General features: G+C 36.7%; 1 protein-coding gene across 2 annotated transcripts in view; it reads left to right on the forward strand.

Moving 5' to 3' along the window:
- cdh4 (cadherin 4, type 1, R-cadherin (retinal)) overlaps positions 1–24,588 on the forward strand; it is a 366,212-nt gene that overhangs the window by 285,597 nt on the left and 56,027 nt on the right. For both annotated transcript variants that reach the window (XM_038295142.1, XM_038295152.1), the window contains exon 7: positions 3,222–3,366. In XM_038295142.1, the coding sequence (XP_038151070.1) occupies positions 3,222–3,366 (145 nt within the window). The remainder of the gene's footprint in view (positions 1–3,221; positions 3,367–24,588) is intronic.

Genomic DNA, 24,588 nt, shown 5'->3' on the forward strand with positions numbered 1-24,588 from the left:
ATTTGGTCGGAGCGAATATAAATGGCCTGTTAAAATCGATGTTAAAGCCATACATCTTTTAATGACAAACTTTGACTGCATTTATCCAAATCCTCGGTTTTATATTGCTCTCCGAGCAGGTATGCTTTGAGAATTTGACCTATTATATATTAAATACTCTTAGCCTCTCAAAACCCACCGGGTCGCCTGCGACTCGTTTTAATGCGTTTAAAAATTATAACTTAGAATGCATGAAAATTACAGTGGTAAAACCAATATAGACATGTTAGACATCGTTGGAAAACTTAAATTCTCCAAAATTCAATCACCAAGGTTATTTTTCAATTACCAGAGACAATTAACAAATATATAGCAGCATGTCAAAATGTAACATGAGAAAGCAGGCACAACAAGCAAGCATGTCTTTATTACTGCTGTTCAAATAAAACCTACTATTTTCGAGAATAAAAAAAACTATTTTGAGTCATGTTTAAACTGATGCAATGTTCATGTATATATTCAGAATCTAGAAGGTGTTAGCTTTGACATAATGTATCACACATGTAATTTTGGCTTACAGTTCCTAAGTTATTTGCTTCTTCATTTGGGTATGCAAATAAGGCAAGAATTTCCCAAAATGAGGTGGATGTTAACAGGTTAAATCTAAAACCATAAATCATTTTCACAGTTTTCCAGTAGAGGTCATAGTTTCTTTGTTTGAGCAAAGCACTATGGGTCAACCAAATTCAACCACTATGCTTAGTCAACAGTATAACAATCTTTGTGTAAGATACTGCTAGATTTACACTTAATGTAAAATAACCCCAGATTCTTACACTCCCTTGTGATCAGTTTCCCCAAAGACTTGTGGAACATCCTGTGTTTTTTGGAAAAATGTGACAAAGGCTAAGTTTCAGCTGTGGTTTTCATTCTTGAACCATCCTATGAATGTCAGAACTGCCATGAATCTTGGTTTGTAAATAAGGCAAAATAGGATGGCAAAGTATATTGTTCTGGATTATTTCGTGACCTAATTGATCAGTCATCAGTGCACCGTTGAAGTACTTTTGGTTAATCTGCCAATCTACTTGCCATGTTTCCAACTAATTGAATTTTTCAAAATGTTGGTTAAAGGAAAACGTAAATAAGTTGTATCTGCTGGTTTAAAGTAAATGGACAAAATTAGGCATGCAACAGGAAGTAGAGGTTGCAAACTAGCATGGACCACACATCTAAGAAAAAGCTGTGGCGTCATCTAGTACTAGCAAAGTTTCATGCAGACTTAGACAAACTTTATTGTCAATACATACAGCTTTTCAACAGTGAATTTCTCAAGTGCAGCAGTGATCAAAATTTAAACTGTAGAGAGAGTAGGAGAGACATGGTACAAAAGGCTTTGATGTGGAAGGTTCAGAGCAGACGATGGAGACAAAGAAATGAAATTCTAATGTATGTCCAGGAAGACGACACAGTCCATCCATTCCATTTTCTAAAACACTTAATCCCAAGTGGGGTCGCTATCTCCAGCTGTCAATGGGCGAGAGGCGGGGTACACCCAGGCCACCAGTCCATCACAGGGCAAACAACCACTTTTAGAGATAAAGCCAATGACCTTTAGACAATTAACCTAACAGTCATGTTTTTGGACTGTGGGAGGAAGCCAGAGTGCCCAGAGAGAACCCACATATGCTCAGGGAGAACATGCAAACTCCATGCAGAAAGACCCTGGGCTGGGAATCAAACCCAGAACCTTCTTGCTGCAAGGCAGCAATGCTACCCACTGCTCCACTGAGCAGCTCAAGACAACACTGGTAACAGTTAATCAGCCATGTGCGTTCAATGTTTGCTACATCAGAACTTCTGCAAATGCATTTAAATCTTGCATTTAGTGCATGAACTCATATTTGCAAAATGAAAAAAACACCTCAAGCAGAAATAAAAAACTTTTGCGAAACTGAGGATAATCTTTAAATTTTTGTCTTTTGTATCAACCTTTTCAAATGCATCATTCTTGATGGAGTAAACAAGGATGGAAACAGTGTTTAGTTTAGACAATTTTGGATCATAATTTTGTAAATTATGATCACAAAAACCGAATTCTGAATATTTTTGTTTGAAAAAAAACTGAAAACAGAACAAACACAATGTAACCTAAATCATCTTAATGAAGGGGAGCAGAATGGAGAAAATGTTCCTCTCTTACACAAATATTTAAACTAATGATAACTTTAAGTGTTTAAATAAGTTGCAGGCCGACATGCAACTGACTAAACAAATACATAAACATTAAGTCTTACCGTTCCCCTCATTTGGCTTCACTTTGTCAGATAAAGGCAAGCTCGGTTTATGGTCTGAAATATTAAAGCATGATAAAGAAGCAGAAGCAGCATAAATCTGTTTCACACATCCCTGTTAATCACCTGCAACAGAGGCTGCATGGTTTCAGGGTTACTACTACGCTCTATGTCGTCTTGGCAATCGTTAGTAGGGATGGGGGTGAGTTTAAAATGTGCAGCAGCAGTGGTGTAGAAAAAGACATCCAACTCTAGATGATGATAGCTTTTGTCAGTCCACCCTGTTTTACACCCTACTCCCCCACCTGACTCTTTGTATTTCCATTCCTCATTTGCTTCCAAGAGCCTCTGCAGCTCTCTCCTTCTTCCCATCTTACATATTTTTCCTGCTTTCCTTTCTTTTGCTTGTTTCCTTTACTTTTCTGTTCATTCTCAACCTCTTTTTATCTCTGTTCTCACACAATGTATTTTGAAGAAGCGGCTCATCAGACGGAGACATCCATCCAAATGGCTGGATTTGTCAAAACAAACTGAGACAAACATTCTCCCTGAACAAAAAGAAGACGCAGCTTGAGCAGCAACACCTCTCTGATGTTTTTTTAGGCTTCAGGCTGTGCAAACAACAGAATAAATGTTGTTTGTGTGTCTGGAAGGCTTCACTATTATGCCCCCTCTTTGTCAATGCTCCCCATGCCAAGTTACCAACTGCATCCTTGTGCCCCAGTGGCGGCCATGAAGTTGGATGTTTGCCAGCTGAATGTAGATGCCAATTAACAAAGTCAAGGTTGCATTTAGTATTGAATTTGTTCCAGTCCAGAGTCTACAGAGTCTAGCATCAGTCAAGGAAGAAAAGATGGTTGGGCCACTTTCAGAATATTCACTGAAACATCTGCTTTGCTCTAAATGCTAATGAATCCCTTTCTTCTTGTTGTTTGTATACGTTTACAGCTGCGGGCTCATGCGGTGGACATGAACGGGAACCAGGTGGAGAATCCAATAGATCTGTACATTTATGTGATCGACATGAATGACAACAGACCCGAGTTCCAAAACCAGGTTTATAATGGCTCAGTGGCTGAAGGGTCCAAACCAGGTAAGAGGGACAAAAGCTCTGCATGGCAATGCAACCGTTTCCATAGGTCAGTTCACCAAAACAAGGTTGCATCACCCATAGATCAACTTATTTCAAGCAACTTGACCATCAGCTGGACTAATAAGGAATCAGGAATAATCGTTCATAGAAAAAATCTAGAAAGTCAGTTGTTTTTTTTAAATTCACCCATTTATAATCTGTCCTGTGTTGATTCACCACAAGTCCTTTGGATTATGTCACACTGTACCAATTTGGCACATCTATAGGCTCTATAGACTAATCCTTACTCACATAAAACAAATATAAAATCGATTCTTCTTAAGTCTTGACAGAGATTCCTAATAGGATTTTCATCTGGTCATGACCAGGTGGACTTTAACAGATATATATGATTTTACCCAAACCATTTCACTGCAGCTCTGGCCGCTTTTCTATTTAATGTTCGGCTTGTCTAGTTTTAAAAATTAAAAAATATGTTTCTGGTTCAGAGAAATTAAAGATAGGCCTATTTGTTGTCATTTAAAAGTAGACACCCAATTTGACCACAAAGATATTTTAAGACTCTAGTAGGTGTTGTTTCTTGTGTACACAGAATTTCTCTTTTAGAAAAATGTGTGAAATGTATGTTATTAAAACCGTCAGTGCTCTGCACCCAGAAACACAAATTTATCATACTTTCAAAATGTGTAAAGAGAACTTTTCTTACATTTGTGAACAATAACACAGGAACATTTTAAACTCAGTTAAAAGATTTAATATTAACTCCAAAGATGCAATGAAGACCTTCCTCATAAATGAATGCAAAGTAAAATCACAAAACATTTATATTACCTGTAGATTATGACCTGGATGTAAGCAGGTAAAAACATGGTAAGACTAAACTGACTTTCAGACATCAGAAGTATGAGAAACAGGACTGACATGAGGAGTGGGTCTGAAAAACTGACACTGACATAATGAATTGTCTGAGAAGGGAGAAATTCTATTCCCCTACCAAGAGACAGGAGGGTATATTAAATATTTAAACTGTTTTCATTAAGGAGCATATATGTTTCTATTTTTACAGCTAACAACCATGAGAATATGTAATCACATGTGGCCTACAGACATCTCCAGATTCCATAACAGTATTCAAATAAACTGCAAACATGCCAGCTATGTGACTGTATAGTCAGGGTAATGGCAGGAAAGGGACAAAAGGGAAAAAGTTCCTTGTTACTCTGCGCTGTTGGAGAAGCAGCTGTTATATCTGCTCTTTGGTCTCACAGGAAACCTATGTGTCACCTTGTATAATAATTAACTTAAACTTTTAATTTAATTCTAAACTAGTCTTTAATGTGTATTTAGGAATGTGCATTATGCTCATGATGTTGTTTTCTATTTACAATAGTTGCAAGCTCTTTGTCATTGGACTGGCAAACAGTGTAGTATATTCCCTATTCCAAAATAAGCTCTATTAGTATAGTTAATTCTTGTTAGAGAAAAGAAGTGCAGAACAAATGCGCCTCTGGGAATAAAAAAAAAGATGGATCATAGAAAACAAAAATGGTAATTTCAAATACCTCAGAAGCACAGAGATTTTGCTTTTATATTATATATCAAAACAGAACCAATGTTCTATTTTTCTCTTCGATTTTTCAGCCACATAATAAAAAAGGTCAAACTTTAATTTTATTTATTAAAACCATAAAAATCTCACTTTTTTGGTGCATTTTTTTTTTAACTGTGCTCTCTAAGGAGAAGTAGAGTTACAGAAAAATAAACCGATTTTTATAACATAATCATATATTGAGATTAAATTAATCACTGTCAGTCTGCATGATATACAACTTTATACCAAAAAACTGAATACAGACCTGTCGGTTTCATAACCATATATTTTGAAAAAATACAATGCAGTTTTATGCTTGAGCACATGGATGTTATTTATATTTGGAATTAAATTAAAACCTTATGTAGAGAAACTTTGAAGAGCGACAACCAAAACAAAGCAGAGAGGACTCCCAACTCCCAAACTCACACTGAACTACTGTAATACTTCTTTAAAAAGAGTCTTAGACAGTCAGCAATGGTCAACACAAATTAAGACATGATGAAACTGAAAAAACTGTCCTAAAGAGATAAAAGTTTTCATACATCTACATTATGTGCAAAATGAACAGATTAACAATCTGAAAAAAGACTCCCTTAAAAAATTTCAATGACAAAAAACAAACTTAAAGCTTGGATATGTTTTTATGCACCTTAATATGATAAGCATAAACAGTCTTTTTATATAACATTTTTATAATAGCGAACAATTTAATCATGCAGCTTGTGTGCTCCTATAGTTTTTAATCCAGCAAAAATCAAAGCGAGAAAAGTCCTGATTCAATCACAGTGCAAGAAATCTATATGAAATAAATGATATTTCCTCCATTTTATTAAGTTTCTCAGAACAAAGCACATGCTCAACAACAGCACATAACGCTGTGCCATCAGACACAGAACAGGAGGTACTGCTGTTTTTACACACAGGAGAACTCTGTGTACTCAGACTCGACTTTATTTGTAGTTGTCGGAGTCACACAGAGCCATGAAATACCTTTAAATGCTAGAAGGTAATGGCTTAAAATTAAAATCAATTTTAATTAATTCATAAAAAAATAATCACTTCAACTAATACTTCTGTGTGGTTTCAAGCTGTTCTCTGCTGAGGATTACTAATGCAATAATCCAGCTGGAGCAGACTATAGGGTGATTTATGAGTTGCTAAAAGGTTTTAATGGATTACTTATATTTAATTAATATCACAAATTGCAGGAAGAAAAATGTTTTGAGTTGCTTTAATGCCTGAACTCTTATCACTCAAGGATCCTGCTTATTAATCTCCCCAATCAAATGCTGTCATATCATTCCTTTAGAAAACCAGGCATGAGGATTTGAGTAATTTCACAAACAGCTGACTTCCTGAGATGTTTGCACGCCGGTCCTGGCTGCATGCATCATTATCAGAATCTGCGGACCATGGAGACATGCAGACTCCTCTCCCTGAACTGCTAGGCAGCAGAGTTTGTGGTCAGCTCAAGACCAGAGACATGAGCTGAATGTTCAAGTATTTCTCACGTCTCGACAGGAAGAGCCCATGTTGTAGCAATCAGACCCCAAGGACCCATGTTTGTCTTCATAGCAATCAGATATTGTTCTGCTGCGAAGTTTAATCTCAGGGGGATTTGTAAACAATATAGGAAGGCTTGTTGTGGAAGTGTGTGCATGGATGAACAAGTATGGGGTTGTGTGTTCTTGTCTTCTACTCGGTGGAGCGTGGGTCTATCTACAGAGCTCCTAATTAGCTGGGGCAACCAGACATTCCAAAAGCTTCTTCCTTTGTTTTTCAATCTGAGGCTCTCTGCGTGCTTTAAAACGAGAGCAGACAACGACAAAACAGTTTTGTATCCAACAGAATGAAATCTGTGGTTCTTATTAACAAGAAACGCATCCCTCTATGAGCAGAGTAATTGCCCTTCCCTTTCATTGAGCCGTCTGTGCCATGTACTATTTGTTTGTGGAGCACACTCTGTTAGGTGTTATGAGTGTGGTGTCAAAAAGAGAATAGCGTAAGTGACGAGTTCAGCCCTTTTTGTCTCTATTTTTACTGAGCCATTGTTCCCTGAACTGCTGAATTTAAATTTTTTTAAAAGACAATGTGTTTGCCTAATTGCCTTTTTAGTTAAAGAAAACAAGAAGCTTTTGTGATTCATCTCCAACTGGGTTTCAAGGAGATTCTTTTTATGTTTTTTTTTTTCTTTCCTGGGCTATTTAAGCCTTAAGATTTTACTCATCTAACATGTGCCTAGTTTATACCTGGAGTTAATTGGCTCACGTTTTTGCTGAACCTGCTTTCTATACCCTACGGCTCTGATTCCTTCCCTGCAGTTTAAGAACACGGCCACATCTGAGATACAAATCCGTGTTGAAGTACATTATTAACCTCAGATCTGACTTTGACTCTTTCTAAATCTTTTTTGAAAGAGCATAATTTCCAAATCATAACTTTAGGCAAGATCCAACCAAGACCAGAAGAATTTAATTCTTACTAAGGTTATAACAGTCAAGTCTGGTTTAATTTTTTTAACCAGTCCACCATCATATTAGAAATTCTAAGATAAAGTTTTAGCTCTTCTGATTCTGTCTTAATGTTTTAATTTAATATTCAACATTCAAAACCAACATCTTCATATCCACATATTTTACTTGAACATGAATAAACCATAGGCAGCGTCAGCTATAGTGTTAGCTTCACCCATATCTTAAGGAAGTTATTACAGATTGCAAATTGATAATAATTATTGTAATGATCATTTTCTAAATACATTTACATTCTTGCCTGCTTCATAGGTGCTAAAACTGGTGTAGAGACAGTAGAAACAGAGAAGATGAAGAAGAGACTTTAGAGAAACAGTAAAGTTACTGCTGTAAATTATGTCAGCTTTCTGAGGTGTCAAATCTTGGTGCAATAGTCAGAAGAAAAACATTTTCACAATACATAATCTTACCCAGAACATCATCTCAGAATGCTATATTTATGATTCTGACAGCAAACTTACTTTGTATTAATCCGCCCACATAGGGACATTCATAGGAAATTGAAATGTATTTCCCAGATAGTCTGATTATCCTGATATGGGAAAAAAGGAAATAAAATTACACATCTAAAGTAACCAGAGGTGGAGAATTAGGGTCTAGAAAGTAGAAACTCCACCTAGTTTTTTTTCATCCAGTTCACTTAATCAGATTATTAGCTCCCAGCCTGGGTTGTGGCTGGAAATGCAAATGGTTGGAACTGATATCTGTACAGGCATTTTACATTCTGGGCTTGGTTTATCCACCTCTGAAGTAACTTACCAACATCTTTCTGCACTGTTGATCCCAGTTCATAAGCACCAGTCAGACTGGGATTGCATAAAGAGCAGGACAGCTACTTTAAAGGTGTTACAATTCAACAAAATAAATTTTTGCCACTGAATTGTTCTGCTAGCACCACTCACTGTAAAATAAGTCATTCTCTGAATTTTCTGGATTGTGATTATTACATACCCCTTGTCTAAGTCTTTCAAAAGAATACTTTTCCAAATTGAAAATGTATACATGAATTGCATATAATAAACATAAATGAAAGTAAATTTCTGTAATCCAGTTAATCAGATCTTATTACATTGAGCTCATTGAAATTGCATGTTGCTGATCAGACCACATACAGTACGTTCCTCTGCAAATGTGCATTTGTAGCTCCGATCAAGATAGACGCCTGAACTATTTGGTTAGACATATGGAGCAATTTGGCAGCAATGCAATGAGTCTGACAAGAAGGGACAGAGGCAAAGTGAAACATGTCCACTTTGGTGAAATGCAAGGTAAAATCTTTGAATCATGACATAAACCAGCCTGGTTTGCCCCATTTGGAAGCACACTGCATATAGAGCAAGTGAGTCAGACTAGGACATACATAATCAATAAAGCATCTCAATAAAAAATTATACTTTACAGGAGTTCATGATTAGAAAAAAAAATAGAGAAAAATTATACTTCTAGAGCCTAAACAAAAGTAAAGATTTGGAACATCAAGGATGTTTAGACATCATAAAGAACAAACATGTGTGGCTCTATTCTCCTCTCTTTATGAAAGAAAAGAATTTGGAAACCTTTACATATCTCTCGGACAATCACCTTTTACCTGCCTTATGCAGTTATTGTTTTTTCATGCAGTTATAAAACGTTCCATTCTTGGTTTTATATGCATTTTAATTTCTTCAAAGATATTTTCCATTATATTTTGTTTGCATTAAGATACTTTACCTGTTCTATTGTAAGAGCTTGGTGCGCAAGGCGGTCATTGAATAGGGCATTTTTTTGTATTTTGATTGACAGCCCGACACAGCCTGGGGTTTTTCTTCACTGTATGTGTAGAATGAGCCGTTCTAGATGCACTGCAATCAAATCAGTGTACAGTAACAATACAAAAATGAAATAAGAGCATTCCAGAGATGGAAGCAAATGGTGTGACCCAGCCTTTAGCCTTCCTGCTGTCTACTAAAGCTTCTGGCTGATCATCAGAAGGGCACATTTTCACGAGACTTCTTGACTTGAGTTCTCTTAACACAGTGAGCAGAATATGAAAATGAACTTCTTCTTTGTCTATATAACTGTTTCTGATAAAAAGTTTCGAAGTTTTTTTGTATCAGTTTAAGTAAAACTTTAATATTTTTACTTAAGTATGATGTAGATCCTGTAGGTTTTTCTTAACTTTACCTAAGTAAAGAAGTTAAATTTTTACTTTTACTAGTTTTATTTGTACTTTTACTTGAAGGTATTGGGGAGGATTCTCCCAATTTTTTTTAAATACCAGCCCTCTCCACTTAAAAAAAAAATGCACATGCACAACCCTGTACCCACTTCTGAGAGGGAATGCCTATTGAATGCATGGAAGAGCATGCAGGAGCCCATTTCTCTTCATGCACACTCTGTTTAAAAGTTGCTGTTCTCATAGCTCTTACAAGCTAACAGTCTTAAAACGTCCGTTCTAACCCCTAAATCCCTCAATCATTATATGTAGCGGGGACAATATAGTGGACTTTATAGCAAACTCAGTTAACTTATGTTCGGACATATGATCACTGCTTTTTGCCCCCTGTTGGTCAGGTTACTACTCCTCCACTGCATGGTCCCTGTGCCCTCTTTATTATTATTCGTCGTTGTTGGGTAGCGACAGCCTATGGCGAAAGCGGGCTGCTGTGACAGCAAATCCCATAATGCTTTGCAAGGAAAGCTTTCTGCGCAAAGCATTCCGAGATAAATCTGCCTCTTCTGAGGCCTTTCTCTTCTTCTCATACACTTCGTTGACACATTTTCTTTTAGGACCCTCGGCCAAATTGCAAAAAATCACGGTGAGAAAGGTGAGCTTCAGTGACTAAAACCATAGCTCACCACATACATACGCCTGCGCAGAACAAGATAGCTAATGGGATGAGCATGTAGGAGAGCCTTACATAAACATGTCACCAGAATGACTGACAATTAGAAGGACCACTTATTTGGTGATCCACCTGGAAAAAGAAAATCCTGCACTAGAGCTCTAAGTAAAGATTGTGAGTACTTTTGACACCTGCAGATATGGTACTTACCTGATCAGACTTATTTCTATTCTCTGATGTAGGATTTAATCTGGCATTGTTGTTTTAAGTGAGTCCATGACATCTTATTCTGCTGGTCCAAAGTGGTCTATGATCAGATGCCAAAGCACAGAGTCAGACATTTGATTTTTTTTGACAGTGTAGTAGTGTTTCCAGTTGCTGAAAGTCAAGCATGTCTTGCAGCTAAAATCTACTTAGGGGCTATTTGAATTTTAATGCTATAAATGTTTTTGAAATATAACTAACTAATTAATTTCTTGTTCTGTCATCACCTCATTGGTGAAATATTGCCAAATAAAGCCACATTGAACCGCTTGACCTTTCACTGGCAGTCTGACATGTGCTCCCTTTATGAGACAACTTTAAATTAGCTTACAAACTGCAAAAGATCATATCGGTTTGTTCTCATTTATGAAAATTCTATTTATCACTTATTAGCCACGGGTGAAATAACTTATTGTCTGCCAGCTTAAAACCTGATAGTTAATTACTTAAATAAATAAAACAATAAAGGAGAATCAAACCCTAATGTCTAGATGGGTTCAGATTGTTGACTTTAGACATCTTATTGATGAATTAAGTTATTCATTTCTGAATAACTATTAAGTTTTCATTCTAATTCTTGATTTGACCACTCCCATAGCACCCTACCTATTTTTTAGTCCATAGTCTTCAATTTTTATACTTCTTTTTTATGCCGTTTTTTTCCATTGTTGTTTCCTAGTCGCCCGTATTATTATGACTTTATTTTTTAAAAGCTTTCGTATTTTCTGTAACAAAGCTTCATAAGATCACCTCTGAGCTTTACAGACTTGTGTTCAGCAAGACTTAAAACAACATGAAACCTCTCCAGTCTTTCCTTGGGCAAAAGGCTTTCTCTAAATCCTGGCAACCTGCTGATGCTTTTACAGCAATGCTACTGGAACGCAATGCTGCTGGACACAATTATCTCCCACTACATATCCTAATGCCTGCAGCAGTTTTAAACAGCACGGAAGCTTCAAAGAATATTAATTAATCTCCAACGCATAATTACTCACCAACAAGCACAAACATTACACAAGGTTTTTTAATGACTTTGTTGGAAAATCAATGAATTATTCATTACTACATAAGTTGTAGTTTTTATAAAATTTGCTCTGAGAATTTACAAACAAAAGTTAAACTATTATGATTTGTCTGACTCAAATTCATTTTACATCAATTGAAGGTGTGGCCAGAAGGCTAACTTCTGTTTCATTATGCTTCTTTTTTGTTTAGTACAGTTTTAAGTTGTGTCCAAATGCAAGCTTGTATTGGAGTGCTTCCTCTCCCTTGTAGTTACATCTGCTTTAGGATAATAACTCTTAATACTTTAATACTTAAACAGTCAGACATTAGGACCTGCCAAACTTCTCTTCATATCCTTGCATATTTTAATAATTTACATGAAGAAATATTCAATCCAATCATTCTTCTAAACACTTCCCACTCTCTTATTTTCTTTGCTCAAATGATCCTGCTTAGAGTCACCAGTGGCTAGAGTCGAACCCAGAATTTAATAGTAAGAGGTGAGGCATATGCAGTAAGACACATGCAAACATATGCTAACTCTATAGAGCTTCTAACTCAGTTAACATGGGTGCTTTTAATGGTGGGAAAACTAGAAAACAATAATTGCTTTACAAATAAAATGGCCAATATGAAAATGTGTTATCAAACTAATTCAAATATTTTTATAAGTATTTATTGCAAGTAATATAAAAAATCAGCAAAAATAAAAATGCAAAATCAATGAAAAAAGTATTTTTTTTAACTTAGACAACTGTGTTAAACTAATAATTGTCACACAAAAAATAATGAGAGGTCAAATGCAACCACACATCTATACATAATCTCTAATCTGAATTCATCAGCTGATGTTGCACAGCAGTCATTTGAATAACAAAAAATTACAGTTTATACTATTTTATAAAAACTCTTTACAAAGAGGAAATTTCATTGCAAGATTTCTGTAGTTTATAGAAATATCACAGATACCCGCTTTGCATTTGCCCACTTTTTGTGCAAAAAACCCCACAAAAGTGGATTTAGAAAATTCGTTAATTTTATAATTTTCATATTTCTAAAACCGATTGTTTCTCCTCTTATTGTTCAGTGTTTCTAATCGAAAAGAAAAGCAATACCTTAGCCACCATGTTCAGTGTCAACATATGTTGGAAGTTTGTAATCTCAAAGATAATTTGAAAATAATAAATTACTATAAATTTTCTTTGTCTTTGGAAATGTTAAATGTTGAAAGTGTTAGGTGAAAGATGACAACGTATTCCCTCTATTCTGAATGAAAAATAAAAAATCCAGATCATTCCTTTTTTTGTACTGTATATAAATGCCAAAACCACTAAATATGTTAAGCCATATTCGTATCAATTGCAGCATCTAAACACCAAGATATCAAAGGTTTTCTAAAGCATTACAACCCATTCTCATATCCAGCACTGTGAGAACGCCATCAAAGGGGAAAACATCCAGGAGATCACCCTTATCAACATGAACAGATGTTCCACAGGGAGAGATGGGATTAAACCATCAAGCAGGACCAGTTTAAAAGTCCTCAATTTTTTATCTGTTGCGGTTGGGCCACTGCTAAGCAGCAAATGAACATAATAAAAATGTAGTTTTTACTGTATTACAGGCAAAAAAACATATTTGTAATAAGGGATAAATAAGGAATTCATCTAAAACTAAGACGATTATGTTTGTAAAAATGTCAAGGTAACAAACAGGAATCTGGTTCTCCTGATTGATTGGACTACAAGCTTAACAAGCATACTATAAAATAAAGCACTCTGTCATATAATGTCACGAAAATTTGTCTTAAATCTTTACCTTTATGCAAGGGTTCAGTATGTCTGTTGTGTGATGTTGCCTCAAAGGAGACAGATGGTGGAGCTTCTTCAGAGATATGCTTTGTTTGAATTCAGAACTTCTATGCTGTGTTGTTCTATCATTCTCCTTACCTTCATCTTTTAACCCAGATCTTACAGAAGGTTTCTCCCTTTGATGGACAATACTCCTCAAAAGAGTGCTCTAAAATGAGAGCAAGCGATCAAAACCAGCAGCTAAGGGCTCTCTTCTTTGCATCGTTTTACCCTCTCAAGAGGGGGTGCAGAGAGAGTGCATCTCTGCCTCTCCCTCTCTCTCTCCCAACAGTTTCAGACAGATTTAGCAGACATTTTTTTATCTCAGTCTGGCCTCGGGGAAAGGGTTAATTAAAGATTGCTCCTGGCGCGGGGAGATGAAGTGATGGGCGTAAACAGCAGAGGTGGAAGCACAGGGTTGTTTTCTAAATAATTCATGCTAACTCCCTGACTTACTGTCTATTTAATTCTTCCCAGTTTGTTTGCATCACACAAATTCACAATAAATGCTATCTAAACATATTCACCGATTAAAAAAAGGATTTTATTTATGAATGCATATAACTAGCCAAGTCATAAAATTGGACAAGCTTAAGATCAATCACATAAATACCAATTCAATTCTAGTTGTTCTCATCTGCATTCAGATTCAGTCTATAATATTAGTTGCATTTGCAGCCATTGAGCAAGTATGTGGTTTAAAGTGGGAAAAAAAAATAATAATTCAACCTCCACTGCTCTGAATAACCAGAGATCTATGGGGCAAGCTAGAAGTACCTAAAAAAAAAAAAAAAAGAATGCTGAAGCAGTGGTTTAGGTGCATTTTTAATCCTTAACGAAAAGTTACTTCTAAAACACTACTTCTTAATGTTGTATGGTCTGTGTACTGCTATTGCATAATTTAAGATAATATAGTAAATAGAATGGAACATTCAACATTCCTTCATACAGTATATATATACTGGGTGAAAATATATAGATATATTTTAACACTGATACAGAAATCAGTAGAGAACTTCGAATTTTTACAGCCAAATGTCTGTAAAGTGCTGCAGACGAAGTACTTGAATCAAAAATAAACTTTGCTTGATAAATGTACCATACTAAGCAAAAATCATATTGAAATATTTAGGACAATCAAAGGTCTTTTCTACAACACAAGTTCCTTTACAGTCTGAAAAAGAAAATTATTTATTTTTGTTATTTTCAAAGTCTGAATCAGTGTGCAAAACAAAATATGAAGAAAAAAAAATATTTGGATGTAAATTTTGAGACTTCTTTAAGACAAGTTGTATACACTCACCTGCCCTTTTTTCCTCTCTTGTTTTTAGTTTGCAGGTTTCAGCTTTAAATCTGATCACTGCAGAAAAAAAATACCTATATGTAGAAAGCTTTTCTTTGTGCAATTTAGACATTTTCCAAAAAGTATAGAGCTCTGAAAATTCTAGTCATAAATGTGATATGAAAGAAATCACTGCATCTCAGCTAGACATTCAGCGTTGAAGGATCACCTCTTTATTTATCATTACAATACACAAGCAGCAAAGTTTTTACCAAAGCTTTTTTTGGAAAAAAAGTAGTTGGCGTTTGCTGCTTTGAAAATTTAGCTGTGCATTGATCAGAATTCTCTTAGACACATTTTTGTAGGTAATGTAACATATAGAAAGTATAATTTGTAATAAAACAAATGTGTATTTTTTTTTGATAAAGATCCAGAAATGTTGGTTTTTGCTACAAGATAATGTCAAGCCCTGTGAACCGAATCAAAATTTCACCATCTTGTCTTCTTCTCTCACAAACACAACACTAAGTACTGAGTTGTTGACACAGAATAGGACATGATTATTACCTTCTATAGCTGGCACTATGTGGGCTGCGCACTGATGGGAAGAAAATAGGTGATACCACAGCTGCCAGCACCAAGGCCAAAACAATACTTCATCCTGTTTTTTACAGACAGTGAGCTGACCAGGCAATCCTGTGTGAAAAGCCTATCCCAGCTGTAGTCAGACAAGAATCCAAAACACAGAGGAAAAAAAACATGTGCACTCACTCCTAAAGTCAATTATGAATCACTAGGTAACCTTAACTAGAAAGTTATGTGGGAGGAAGCCAGGGCACAGAATGAAATGCACATCCAGGGATGGGAGGAAAGTGCAAACTCGACATAGGAAGGTCTAAACCTTCAAGATTTGAACCAAATTTCTTTTTGCACTCCTTTTATTTGTATGCAAAATTTTCTAACCTTCACGGAGCTTCAGTTGTCAAATACTTCATACCCTTTCTCAAAATGGAATTACACTTTTCTTTGCACAGCAGCGGGAAAGCATGCAATTTTGATGATTTGATTGAAAAGGAAATGAGCAGCATGTGTCCATCTAGCTGGCAAACTACAAATAGCCTAGAGTCAAAGTTGCTGGTACCCCTGTCAAGATGTGTTTAGCAGAGGAGTTATCTTACAAATGACCTTAAATTTATATTTGATGTGTCTCTCTTTATGTTCAGTATTTTTGTTTTTATATTATTCAACTCAGTCTGAAGAGTCTGATTCATAATAGAAACTTTTAATCAATAAACACTGATTTGATGGGGTTTTGTCTGCAGACAGGTAGTGACAATAAACTGAAATACCATAAAGCTTTTAGCTTAAAACCTTCCCAGCGAATGCCAATGAAATGCAAAACCATTACGAAATGTCTTCCTGCTAAAGACTATTGATCATGTCGCTGTTGTCACAAGCTCTTTGTTGCTCAGCTGACAGCTGGCTGTGTGACATGGGCTGGGTGTTTATTTGCATGCTGAACACGCCGCTGAGGTGCAATAACAAGTGGTCACTCAGGATTCATTTATGGGTAACGTTTAACATCTCATGTGAGCAGCTATATTTAGTGGTGTCAACTTGCTGGGGTTAGTATACTGAAAAGAAAATAGCTCTAAACTCTGCTCCTGTGCCACAAAAAAAACTGTTCATCAGGGTGAAATGAGTTTCCCTAATCTGGTTAGACTCATTTCTGGTTCTCTTCTCCACTTGTTTAAAAAAAAATTATGCTTATTTCTTAATGCAACCTACTTGTGTCCTATTTTTTTTTTTCAGTCCTCCAAAAATCCTTGAATTGTCCAGGTTAATTTGATATGATACATCTAGCTTATTCTCTGACAGGTCACGTTTCCCTGCCAGTGGAGATGGCAGCTAGCTGTAAATAGTCTGATGCCCCTGAGCCTTTAACAGATTCTCGGTATAATGTTGGCTGTTTTTTTTTTCCTCCCGTTTTTGAACCAGCCTCCTGTCAGGAGCCGGTTCATCCACTCTGACAGCACCTCGTTGAGATTCAGGCAGTATATGTGCGTCTATGAGCCTCTGCAGCCTGCAGTTACCCATAACATTTTTTTTTCAGACCCACAATCAGAAATGTTGATGGGTATTTCATCCTCATTCTAACTTAAGGGAAGTTGAGAATAAGTCATTCTGAATCATGATATATCTATTCATTGACACTACACTACCGTAGATTTCTTGTTTTGTTTCATTTTTTGTTGTTTTTATTTATTTTCTATTTTTTATAAAACCCAAAACCTGATTTCATAACATTGATTAAGCAACAATTTTAATGTTTTTTTTTGTTTGTATATTTGCTGTATAGTGCAATTTAAGTATATAGAAACTGTAGATGAAGCTTGGTTGGTGGCAGAGGACCTGAGCTATAGCAAATACCAGGTAATGAGCAGAAAAGCGAGAGAGAAACCATGTACCATATGAGAACAGAGCTCAGTGAGGAGAATACTCTATGAAATATTCTGCTTGGTGAACATACAATAGGATCTAACAGTGCATGGCTGTCACCAGGGAGCCTGAGAGCCACGCATGTTGAAATACAGAGACATAAATGCAGGAACACTCACTCGTGAGGGAATGTAAGAATTAGAAACTAAGATCTCATCCCCCTGTTGTGATAAAGGTCTCATGCAGTGGACTTATTTTTCCTGCTTTGTCAGTCAAAAATATTACCTAAACATATTTAAAGTATGCATTGAAAAAGATCTTAACATGACAAGTTGTTCGATCCCCATGTGTAAAATCACTGGGGAGATCCTTAAGAGGACCTTTGTGGAAAAGACCTATGCTCTATCAATGGCGGATTGACCTAACTGGGTGAAAAAACACATAATTTGGTTAAATTGGAGATGGAGGCTTGAAATGACTTACTGTAGAGGAAACAACTACAGTACCCCACCATTTTGTTTTTGTTTTTTTGGTACAGTAACTGCTAATTACCTGAATCCAGCAAGATTAAGTTAACATTGTTTTGTAATAAAGACAAAATAGTGTGTATTCTGTGAGATATCGTGGTCCTATGGAGAAAAAGGGATACACAACGTAGTAGTAAAAGTTTTAAAAATGACCACCTAAGCCTGTCAAAATGAAAAATTTCATTGGATGATAAATTGTCCCAGAAATTATTGCAATAAATAATAATGTTGTCATCCGGAGTGAATCCAAAGTGAGTGCACGCTGCAGTTTTCATAGCTGACTTTTGAACCAATTCCATCTCTGTCTCTACATTTCTCTGCCTTGCTAGTTCTCAGTCACTTGGCCCTATCACTGGCTGTGCTAAGGAAATTATTTAGGGAGCAGTAAGTGGCAATCAATGAATCAAAGTGAAGCCTTTTGTCATCCCGAGACTTTAGTATAGAGAAAGGCAGTCACAACCAAAAAAAAAAAAAAAAACACGCATGAAAATGTAAATTATTCTCTTTTATGTTCATTAATCACCTTTTGGCGATTACAGCAATAGACTTTGAACTCAGATTACTAGACAATCATTCGTGCTGACCATGGATCTACACTGATTTCTAAACTAACTTATGGTTTTGTTTTGTTTGAATATAAAGAGTGTCAGGATTGGGTTGAGGTTTGTGGACCCAAATGCAGAGGCAGGGAGGCAGAGGTGAGTTTCTTGATGATTTAATGAAGTGTAAAAAAACAATTGAGGCAGGAATCCAAAAATCAAAACATGAAAGAAGTCCAAACTAAACAGAAACCAAGAAGACATCAGGGGGAAACTATCACGACGAGGAAGACTGATAGAGACAGAGTTGGAGGAAGTTAGACAAGGAACCAGCACTGAAGAATTGCACAGAGAGAGTATTTATGGGAGACTGAATAAAGAGAGGACTAACAAGCAGATTGGGAGCAGGTGTGAACAGAGCAGAACAGGAAAAGAGCTAGGGAAAAAGGAGAACACAAGAGGGTAGCAGAGGGCAACAAATAAATGAAAAGAAAACATAACAGAACCAAGACTGTGACAAAGAGACAGTTGTGTCTTCATCCATCCTTCCTTCCACTTATCTTTCAGGGTCACAGTGGGGCTGGTGCCTATCTTCAGCAGTCTATGGGCAACAAGTGAAAAAAAAAAAGATTTATCCAAAATTGCATGAGGCTATTAGGCAGTTGCTGCAGACTTCTCTACTGCAGACCCTTGATGTCCAGTTCAACTACATCTTAAAAGTGGTTTAGTGAGAGATCTGGGTTTTTTTGTTTGGTTTTTGATCAGCCAAAGCAGCACTATTAACTCATAGTTATAATCAAGAAAACATTTTTTGACTAAAATTAGTAGTAAGAGTATGGGTACACTGTAGTGATAGACAGGTCCAGGACATGTCCAACCATAAATTTTATAGGCTCAAGCGTTTAAACAAAGTTTGATTGGATCTAAAGTGATTGGATCAAAATGTGCAGAAAAATTATTTCCAGACAAGTAAACCACTAGAAGCAGCTGCAAATATTGACACAAGGCTGTATGGATCCATGCTTTAATTGTGTTTAGAAAGTCCAACACTACATCTTAATGTTGCCACAGAATGGCATGCTTCTTGCACCAGACAAGATTCCTCCAATTTGTTATTGCTCACTGTTGGTGACCTTGTGCGTATCATAGTCTCAGTGCATTGTTCTTAGCTGGCAGGATCTGTACCTGCTGTATAACCTTAATCTTACTAAAGGTTATTCTGCATAATTTGGTTGCAATGTGTGGTTCTTTCAGCTAATGTTCCCATTCTGTCAGAGTAAACTTCTGTACCCATTCTTTGGTATCAATATGTAATCCATTCACTTGATATTCTTCACAGATCATTCATAGAAAAATAAATACTATTCTCGCATTCACCTTGTTGTAGAGGAAACCACTGGAATAATAAGGGAGCCCTGTTATTTACTAGGACTTTATAAATTGAATGCTAGCTGCTCATTCTGGTTGTAAACAAAGGTTTTCCAAATGGATTGTAGCAAACCTTTTGGGGAAATACATAATATTTCTTTGTTTTACTCTTTCTTTTTGTTCCATTTTTATTTCTACTTACACATTTTATTATAAGACCCTGTTACTAGACATGATATATTGCACATACACCCAGTGAGTGAGAAATAGAGTAATTCAAGGTGTTAAAAGGAAGGAAAAAATGTCCAAAATCGAGTGTGACAAAAGCACAAAATATATCAGATGTGCTTTAAACACAATATAACGATCGGTCCTCACAAAACCTGAAACCAAAGCTGCTGAAGTAAAAAGGTTATGGTTGCATAAATACTTAAATTAGATGGTGATAGCATGTTCCGGCTTGCTGGTTGCACCTGTTGCAAAAAAGAAAAGTTAGCGTTTAAAAAGGACTAAGTAAAGACTAATAAGTGCAAAAGTTTCCTTATTTAAAAATGAACCAGTTGTTTCTGGTGCAACTAGGCCTGAGAAATCCTGATGTCCTTCTTATCACTTTCAAAAAGATTTGTTGGGTTTTAACCTTCCCTTTTACCTTTTTCTAACCTCCCAACCCTACTTCTTTTTCTTTTTATTCATTGGAACATGGTCACTCTTTCCCCTGCGAGATAAACCTTTTATCTTCTCTCCAATGATGAGAGGCATTATCCACTCATGCACTCGTTCCCATGCCCTCTCACTCCATGACTTCCCTTTGCACTTCTCCTTTTAATGGTCCTTATAAGCCCTCTCCTCACAATGACTTTTCTTCACTTTCTGTGCATTTTTTCCTTTTATTTTTGTTTTGGAAAATATCTTCCAGTCCCTTCTTTCTAACTCTTTATATCCACTTTCTTCTTCATCTTCTATCTCATTTGGAAGCAGATGTTGACTCAGGCTGATTGGAATATAGACAGGAGAGACTTTGCAGGTGATCAGAAGTTGCATGTGCAAAACGACCAACGGCGACAAATTTTCTGGTCCAGCAGTTTTGGTGGAAAAAGCAATTAGGATTTGGAATTAGTGCTCAAATTGAATTGGAATTAAGCAGGCTCAGTTTACCTTTACATGCACACTGTTCCCCTCTCTGGACCTGAGAGTAGCCTATTATAATATCGAAGCATCCTCTGTGTTGCAATGAAGGGAAGCAGCACCAAAATGTGGTCCGCCTCATCCTTTCCCTTTACAAACACACTTGCTTATATCTTTCAATAGAGGGTGGACTGGAAAAGTTCATTATATATTGACACAGCCCCATGTGTTGTAATTGTTTTTCTTTTTCCAGTTTTTTTCTTAGACCTCCTTCTTGTGCTTGCTGGTCAAAGTGACAAATCCTGCTTTGAAACTTAATGAAGTTTGAAATAGAATTTGAGGCTACAATTATCCTGTCCGCACGGGCTGTCAGAGGAATGATGGTGCCAACGAAACCCAATTACAGGAGCTGAGACCCCAGCTAAGCGCTCAGACCCACAGGGAGCCACAGAGTCAGCGATGAATCCAGCAGCTGCTTTGCATCTTTCCTGTTGGTGATTTGAAAGGTCGTGAAGCAAAACCAGACTTGCGTGCCCTGATGTGATTTGTGTAATTTATTTTAAATGCTTTGATGTGACGCAACCAAATTAATAAGGAACCTGCCACTAAAATCAGCCAAGATGGTTTCTGCAACTTTTTTTGTAAAGCTTAAGTTGGAGAGTAAAGGTGTGAGATTTTTTTTAATGAATACTTTATGTAGGACTTTGTCCAAAACGTGGCTATAGTTGACATGGGTTAACCCATGTCCTTATTTCTGCTTTTACTCAGTTTTTAAAGAACACAGAGTAATTTGTTTGCCTCGTACGGGCTCCTGGCACATTCAGGACTCGCCACACAGTTTTTACGCCAAATACAATCTTGCTGCGACTGGGACTCAAACCCACATTCTGCTAATAGTACACTCAGTAGTAACAGCCTTAAAGCTTTTCACAATATGAACCGCAATCAGAACTTTTCTCGAGACGTGCCATTTCATGTTATAGACCAGGACAGAGAGGTGCTCAGTTGTAAAATGAAAAGAAGGCAAGCCAAGAATATTTTTCATATCATCATAAGCAATTATTCAAAATGCTTTACAGCATAAAAAGATAAAAACACCAAACAACCCTACATTAGCAACACTTAGCATTACATCAGTCATTTGTCTCGAATACATGAAACAAAGTACTTTGGTCAGTTAAGAGCAACATTTTGGCCTACATGCAAAAAAAAAGGCATAAGACGCATCTGCATGCACAGAACATCATCACTGATTAGAAAAAAAGACATATTGGTGGCAGCATCATGCTGTGGGGATGCTTTTTTCTTTAGCAGGGAGAGCAAAACAGGTCCTATTATGATCCTCCTTGGTTGGTGTTTGAATTTGTTGTTCATTGCTTTTGTTCATGTTCTTCAGTTGTTTCCACCTTAGTTCATTCTTTATTGGTGGATTTACTCTTTTATGGTGAATCTGGTCTCCAGGTTTCCCTCCGTCTCTCCCTCCCCCGGGTCTCTCTTTTCAGACGTTCCACTATTTGACTCAATTGCCACACCTGCTTGTTATTCCTTCTCCTGTCTCTCCCAGTGTTGAAGCTGTCCATTGCCATTTGCCTTTGCTGGAATCTACAATAATTTTGAACCATGCAAAAGGTCTACATTTATATGTCTGTTTCCCTAAGCAATTTTTGAAGTGACATCGTCTCCTTGCTTCTCCTACCTGCTTTGGTCCTGCCAAAAACCCCTTTGAAAATGGCACATCAAAGTTGACTAAAAGAGCAGGTTAATTACATCTGTTTGAATGAGCATTGACTGTGGGCTCAAAACAAATGTAAACAGTTCTACTTATATCTTTATGTACAAAGCATTTTCCAATTTTCTTTTACCTCAAAATGTTCATCTGCATACCGTTTTGTTCAGATGAATGTAATGGGTTTGAGACAATTTTTACAAGGCACTGCAAGCAACTTAAAATGGTTTTATTTGATACTTTTAATTTTATCTGTTACATTTTTTTTTACAGTACAGTGTGCAGTATGTCTCTCCTATTTCCTCTCCTCCTCCAGCGAACTGACACTCCTTTTCCTCTTAGCAGCAGCAGCTGTAAATGGCCGCCTGATGGAAAGTGACATTTCCACAGAGCCATGTGAGAGAGGCGAGGTGATCTCTCCTCTTTCTAGCACAAAGTGCTCCTAATTGCCTGGTCGCATTTGCGAGCCCAGTGGACAAACTCGTGCAAATCAATAATTCTGCTCTGGGATGCAACCCCCTCCCCCAACCCCCACTTCACCATCCACATGCTAAGATGACACAAACAAGCACATGCATACAAATGCGTAAATGTGCCGGGAAATAATTGAAGATGTACATAGATTCTGTCACCACATATACACAGAACTGTCAGCAAACGCTTCCTCCATCTTGCTGCCCCTGTGCTGTGTGCCTTAAATGACAGTGTTTATCTGTGATTCCAAGACAAATGGGGAGAGAGTATCAAAGCATTAACAGCAGCCCGAATGCCATGGAAGGCTGAAATAATGGAAGGTTGAAATGCTGGAAGACTCTGTGCTGCTCATTTCTAAATGGCCTTTGCAGAGGTGGAAACTTTACTTCGCTCTGCTTGAAACACATAGAGAACAAATAAGTGTAACTTAAAACAGGAGCTTATTTAATAGGCTTGGTGTTTGTGTTCTCACACTTTTTTCTGTATCTGCTATGTCTGTAAAGGTTTGCTTTCCAGAACAGAAAATGTCAGAGCTATTTGAAGGGTCTGTTGGACTTGTTTGAAGTTTATAAATGAGTCATTCCCTTTGAAATTTTCTCTAAGTTCACTAATAATAATGAGGTTCTGAAGCCCTCATAAGGTTTTATTTAAAATATAAGCAGTCAATATGTTTATTTGGAATGTGTGTGAGCAACATAAGGTTGTACATTATGATTAACATGAAGGAAAATGAGAAATGCATTTCAAAATTGCTTACAACTGGTTTTTGCATTTGTATTCATTAAATCCAGTGCAGGAGCTTCCTTAAAGAGTAATCTAATTAGTAAATTGAACTCCCCTTTGTGTGATTTAATCTCTATAAACTCAGCTGTTCGATGAAGGGCTCAAACATTTATTAAATAATATTAGTAAACAAACGGCATTGAACAGACTAAGACAAAGCATGGGGATGAGGGAGAAAGTCGTGGAGAAGGTTAAAGCTGAGTTTGGTGTTGAAACACTATCCCAAGCTGTTCAGTCTACTTGTAGGCTGTCCACCTACTATGCTTTCCTCTCTTTTACAAAAACTTTACTACAACTTGAAATGGTTACTTTAAATTGGCCCTAGGAATTAATATGTGCACATTTGCAGCATGTCTCTGTGTTAACTTTTGCTGAAGTGGCAACCTTTACCCCACCTCTCCCCAACTGACTGCTGAGGATAAACACCTCTGACCCTCCAAGGATGAGAGGGTACAGACAATGGAGAGATGTTTAATATAGCACATGGAAATAGAGCGAGTGTTGCAAAACGTTAAACCTACCAAGACATGGCTGTCCACCTAAACTCTGAAGAGCATAAATCAGAAAAGTAGCCAAAAGGTCAATTTAACCCTGGAAGAGGAGCAGAGACTCATGGCTGTGATGGGAGAAAATATATGGACAGGGCAACTATTGTAGTCCACAAATTCAACCTCTTTGGAAGAGTGACAGAACGATGTTAGAAGTAAATCATACGAAATATTGTTTACACCTTGCTGCAAGCCATATAGTAGATATGGCATAAAAGCTGGTCCTTAGGTTAGATAACTAAACCTTGATCTTAGATATTGATCTAAATCCTAAATGTGTTGTGGTGTAAAAAAAAAAAGAAAAAAAAAAAGAAAAGAAAAACTGACTGATTTATCTATGGA

This window comes from Cyprinodon tularosa, unplaced genomic scaffold, assembly GCF_016077235.1.
Source record: "Cyprinodon tularosa strain WSP-4 unplaced genomic scaffold, ASM1607723v1 ctg11, whole genome shotgun sequence".
In the NCBI taxonomy this organism is placed as follows: Eukaryota; Metazoa; Chordata; class Actinopteri; order Cyprinodontiformes; family Cyprinodontidae; genus Cyprinodon; species Cyprinodon tularosa.